This window comes from Benincasa hispida, chromosome 8, assembly GCF_027475165.1.
Source record: "Benincasa hispida cultivar pf3 chromosome 8, pf3_genome.v1.1, whole genome shotgun sequence".
NCBI classification, from domain to species: domain Eukaryota; kingdom Viridiplantae; phylum Streptophyta; class Magnoliopsida; order Cucurbitales; family Cucurbitaceae; genus Benincasa; species Benincasa hispida.
The window spans coordinates 33,150,354-33,156,461 of NC_143485.1; the positions used below are offsets into that span (position 1 = coordinate 33,150,354).

Genomic DNA, 6,108 nt, shown 5'->3' on the forward strand with positions numbered 1-6,108 from the left:
CCTTCTTTTAGACATATATTGCAATCTCTTTTTCTTTTTCTTATTTGCCAAAGTCTTGGATGGTGGTTAAGTGTTATCCCTAAAATGTTTTAAGATAACAAAAAAATCTTAAATATAATCTTATGTCTGGAAAAATTTAAAGCAACCTCTTTTCATCATCATTATTATCATATATATATTAATGCTGATAGAGACTTTTAACCTAACTTAATATAAAATATTATTAATACAAGATGATAATATATAATAATGTAATAACAAGAATTTAAATTATTACTCTTTGGAACAGTTTGCTTTAAGATTTTATAAATATCTGAAAATAAATGATGTCTAACAATAACATGTCTCAAAGTAAAGAATGCTATCAGAATTTTATGAACACAAATTATCTTTGTATCTAATCTATGAAATGAAGCAAGATAGTCTTATATAATTTTAATAGATTAATTAATTAAATAATATGTATTATTCAATATATTAATAAAAGAGGATGTTTCATAATAACTTATTATCAAGCAAAGTGGTGGAGATTGTGAAAGAAACATGGATTATGGATGTCTATGTCAATTCTGGTCGAGAAAAACCTCCAATGAAATGATCCTTGAAGGGTTATTTGGACCTCCAACTTCAAGTGGTCATGAAATGCATCATAGTTGGAGTGCCTATTATAGCAGTTGGTGTTTTCGGTTATTATAATCTACAATTAAATATACTATTACCATTTTCAAATGTTTTTTATTACAGTGTTTACTATGTTCTACTCATCAGTTTTTTTCTCTTTGTTATACCATTTACTATTTTTTACACGTATTAAAATAGTTTGCACCTCAAACACAAATTATTGTAACCTACAAATTGTTATAGCCCGCAAACTATAATTAACAACTAACTATAATAATTAACTCAACGTCCCACATACCTATAAAGGATATAAGAATTTCATCACTTTTTGTTTTACTTGTTCCCTAAGAAGCATTCCCCTTAGAAGACTTCTATACCACAATATAAGCTGGAATATAGATTTATTTAATTCAACAATCAAAATGCACAAGAAAAATACAAATTTAGTGGTTGTATATGGCTACTTTTTCATAATAAAAAGTTGCCTATTTTAACCATATTGCCTAAAACAGTACCCTTCCAATAATGTTCTTAAAAAATAAAAAGTATCATGTTTGTTCAACGGGATTGGTCAGTTGATTCACTGTTTTATTTTTTCATTTTTAATGAATAGATTGACTTGTTGAAATAATTTAACAAAAAAGAAAATAATAATAATGATGACAAATTTTATAAAAATAAAACTATCAATTTACCAACATGCATTAGAAAAAAAAATCAATAAAGCATATATGCTTTGAGGTCATATAATATAGAGAGGAATGGAGACTAATGGTTTATTATTTATTGATTTAGGGTTTTCAGCCACACTACAATAAAATTAAAAACAACTTTAAATAGTAATACGTGGACTAAAATATCCAATATTGAACTATTACATATACAAAAATAAACACTATTAATGAATCATATAATATAAAATACTCTAACACAAGCTAACAATAATAATTTATTTATTGTGATTGCGAAATCAACATATAATCCATAATATATATATATATATATATATGTCTAGATATATGCTTAGAAATTAGTACACACAAACCTCTGATTTTGTCACAATAATAGGTTGAAACTATATTAAATTCTATGGTTGGGAGAGAGTGGTATGCTTTGTTCATGCCTAAAGAAATTGGAAGGATCCACCTTAGTTTTAAGGCGTACCAACCTATTAAAATTGTTACCAAAATATTTTAAACCCCAAACACGGGCTCGCTTGTAGCTTACCTTTCCATACTTATTATTTGATCCAATGTCATGGTCTCTATAGTTGACATATGCAGCTCTAGGTGATTTCGAAACAAAAGGAGTCATGTAACTATAAATCTCTCTTATCCAGTTTATGTGTCGTTTCTCTGCATCGAGACCTTGTTCTTTCCATCCTACAATATAGCCAATTTGGTATCGAATTCCAGCTCTATGTGAGAAAGGAATTTCCGAATCGGAAATTTGACCCATTCTCCCTCCATATGGAATCAATGCAAGAGTTACTCCTTCTATATCTTGAGATTTTAATCTTTCCCATATGCCCTCAATTCCAACTTTAGTGATGAGTTCCTTAACATAATCAGATTTGATTTTTAAGCTTCCATTGGCTAAAGGTGTTCTATTGAGCAAAGCTTCCAAGGGTTGATCTTCAATTTGAAACCTATTGGCTGCAGAAACAGCTGATCCAATCCAACTTTTTTCTTTACAATCTTCTTTTGTCAAACCCAATTCAGGAAATTTTTTCTTTAAGATTGCCACAAGTTCATCTGCCTTTCCAAGAAACAAAGAGAAGAACAAAGCTGTTGGGTTTACTTTGCCTCCTCCTTGAGCTGAATTTTTCCCACCTATATATCATCCAACAATAATATATTTGAGTTTAAATCAATGTGTCAATAAATCACAAAAATAACTCTACTACAAAGAATGCTCAAACATGTTTCAACTGATAACACCAATAAAAGTAATTTCCAACAAAGAATGCTCAAACATGTCTCAACAACAAGAGTCTCAAATATGTATGTAAGTATAGGCTTTCATATATTATATTTTATATTTTAAAATATATAAAGTTTTTAATATATTTTTCAAATATATTTTTATAATTTAGATATTATGGTTTTTAATTAATGTACACACTTTAAAACATTTAAAATCTAATAAAAAAAATCAACTGGTCTTCCATTATTTTAAAATAATTCAATGTTTATTCATTTCCATTCAAATATTAATTAAAAAAAAACAGTAAAATAAATAAATAACTCAAGTGAAAACAATACCATTCAAAAAGATGCTGAGAAATAGATCTTCTTCCAATTTGTTACCCACATACTGCCACTGATCGATTAGCTCGATTGCACCTTCTTCCAAAGTTCTTTTAGCTGCACAAATCGTTACCGTTTCCGGAACTGGAACCAGCTTGACCTTCCACGCCACCACAACTCCAAAGTTCCCTCCGCCGCCGCCTCTAATGGCCCAAAACAAATCCTCCCCCATCGACTCTCTATCATGAAACTCCCCATTAGCATCAACCAAATAAGCGTCTATTACATTATCAGCAGCAAGGCCATATTTCCTTAGCAAGATTCCATATCCACCCCCACTGAAATGCCCACCAACACCAACAGTTGGACAAACACCTGCCGGAAAAGCCAAGGTTTGACTTTTCTCAGCAATTCTGTAGTAAAGTTCACCAAGAGTAGCACCGGACTGAACCCATGCACTACTTTTTTCGGCGTCGACGGTGACAGATCTTAGATTAATGAGATCAACTACAATGAATGGGACATAAGCGACGTAAGAAAGACCCTCGAAGTCGTGACCGCCGCTTCGGATTCGAATTTGAAGGCCATGTGATTTGGAGCAAATGATGGCTGCTTGAATGTGGGAAATATTTGTTGGGGTTATTATGAGGAGTGGATTTGGGATGTTGGGAGTTGAGAATCTGGAGTTTCGAGAGGGGAAATTCAAGAGAGATGAATAGGAAGAGTTGATGGGAGCGTAAACAAGTTTGGTAATAGAGTAAGTATTTGGAGAATGATGGAGAAGACATTGAAGAAACTCCTCATGTTTTATATAAGAAGAAGAAGTTGCAGACAACAATGAAGATGATGAACATACAATAATAAAGGCAAGAGAAAGAAGGATTAATGGAGAAAACTTCATGGTTGGGTTCTGAGAATTTTGTGACTGAAACCTCCACTATTTATAATCGTTTGCAAGGAGTGGTGCTAAAAATGTGTTAATCTAGTGGAATATTTCATTAAGAGACATGATTAAGCAAGTGGAAAATTCAATTTCTTTAAAACATTATTGCTTGTCATGTAAAAAATTTTAGTTAGGCATAGGTAACATTTGAGTATTTTTCTTTTATAAATATATAATTCCACCCTCCTTCTATGGACAACTAGATAATACCTACCAAATAAAGATAGATTCAAAAATGATACACCAAATTTTGTTTCCACTACTTGAATTATATATATATATATATATATATATATATATATATATGTATATATATATTAAGATTAACCAATTATTCAAACCATGTGAATGTGTTAGTTTTGTGATAATTATGTAACTTATGGTTTGATATTCAAAGAGGTGACTAATATTATTTGTCTTGTCAATTTTAACTATGTTTAAATTCAAGTTTGATTATGTATCATGATAGTTTTATTTTACATATGGTTTGAATATTTACTTCAAATGTTGATGTGCAACAACTATGTTCATATGCGTAGAATTAAACCGATCCTTGTTGCTACTACACAACAATGAATTATCGTTGTCTTCTCATACTTTTTGGGATGGTCAATATTTTTGTGTACACAAACTAGCTAGCATATGTACTTTGGTATTTTAGGTTGATAACTTTTCAGTATTTTGTGAACATATTTATACATTCGTGTAAACTTTCAAGCTTATTTGCTTTATGTGTATACAATCTTTACTATCATTACCAAATATTAGCATGTATATAAAATGTTTACTTTATAATTTTATTTCTTTCATTCAAGGACAAAACTTTAAAAAGTATTGCATGAATTATATTTTTTCAAGGAAAAAAAAATAAAAAATTGCGACAAAACCAAAAATTGTCACATCAACTATTGCGATAAAACAACAAATCATTGTAAAATTATTGATTGTGTATATGCAACTTTTTTTTAAAAAAAAATTTCGTCACAATTTGCTATGTTTTCATCAAAGTCACGAGGTGTCACAAAAATGTTAATGTCACCACTTCATTTCGTTGCAAATTGCGACGATTTCAAAAATTGGTCCCTAAAAATCTTCAAAGACCAAGATTCATAGACGTTTCACGCAACAAATGTTTTTTCATTGTTAAAGATTATTCATGATGAAATTAAGGCATTAGTGACTTTTTTTCGCCTCTAAAGACCACAATTATTGAAGCGAAGATAACTTAACTTACTTAACACATTACTTGAACTAAAAAGTCAAATATTCACGTTCCTCCACCTCACATGTTCAATTAAGAAAAAATATTTCTAATCAATACAAGGTTTTAAATGTTCAGGTTGAGGTTTCATTTTATGAAAATATCAATTTTAAAGAAGGGAAAAAAAGTAGAAGAAAGAAAAAGAAAAATAGGTAGAATAGAAAAAAAATATTAAAATGTTTTTGGATTTTAATAATTAAAAATTTAAACAATATTCATTCAATAAAAATTTGGTCCTCATCAACAAGGGAATTTGACGCAGGGAACCATAGGTGTTACTAAAAGCAAAGCTGAAGGATAGTAAAATTATTGAATTTAAAATTCAGAGACCTAAATGTAACCTATCTCAAATTTCACAAATAAAAGTTTAGTTTTACCTATAATATTTTGAATAATGAAAAATAAAATGCATTTTATACAACATTTTTTTAGTGTACAAAAAGTTATTTTAACTATTAGAGGGTGTTTTGGATACCGAATTGAGTTATGAAGTCTATAGTTAATATTTTGGAGTTAGAAAATTTATGTTTGGAATGTAGAGTTGTATAATTGAATTTCTCGATATATGCACAAAATAAGCCAAAAGGAAAAGATGAAATTTCTCAATAAATATACAAATTTCAATAATATTCTATTGTAGTTTAATTGTTTAACACCAACTTATGAAGTTAGTGAGTCAAACACTCCCTAACGTATATGTATATAATCAAAAGAAAAAAATAAACTACATTTTAAAAAAATTGAAGTGCTTGACAATCACTTAAAATAGATTTTGAATCATTTTTAAAGTATATTCTAAACTGTTTTTATCATAAGAAATTAAATAAAAATAATTTTTTTAAAAACCATTTTATTTGTTATACCAATCCAAACAGATCTTATTTTGTTAAGAAAATTCTTCCAACAAATAAAAACAAAGAATATTTTCTGGAAATATATTAAGTGAAATTGAAGTATACTTTAAACGACTTAATATTAAACAAAGAGAGTTTAATATTTTCTGGAAATATACTTTAATATTATTGTTCTAGAAA

The 6,108-nt window shown here is 28.8% G+C and overlaps 1 protein-coding gene across 1 annotated transcript; it reads right to left on the bottom strand.

Moving 5' to 3' along the window:
- Window positions 1-1,557: 1,557 nt before the first annotated feature.
- LOC120083540 (tetrahydroberberine oxidase-like) lies at window positions 1,558-3,945 on the bottom strand. Its single transcript, XM_039039334.2, has 2 exons — window positions 2,886-3,945; window positions 1,558-2,453 (listed from the first exon to the last, which is right to left on the bottom strand). Exons 1-2 carry the CDS (start codon window positions 3,769-3,771, stop codon window positions 1,702-1,704), a joined length of 1,638 nt encoding a protein of 545 aa, XP_038895262.1. The 5' UTR covers window positions 3,772-3,945; the 3' UTR covers window positions 1,558-1,701.
- Window positions 3,946-6,108: the final 2,163 nt, after the last annotated feature.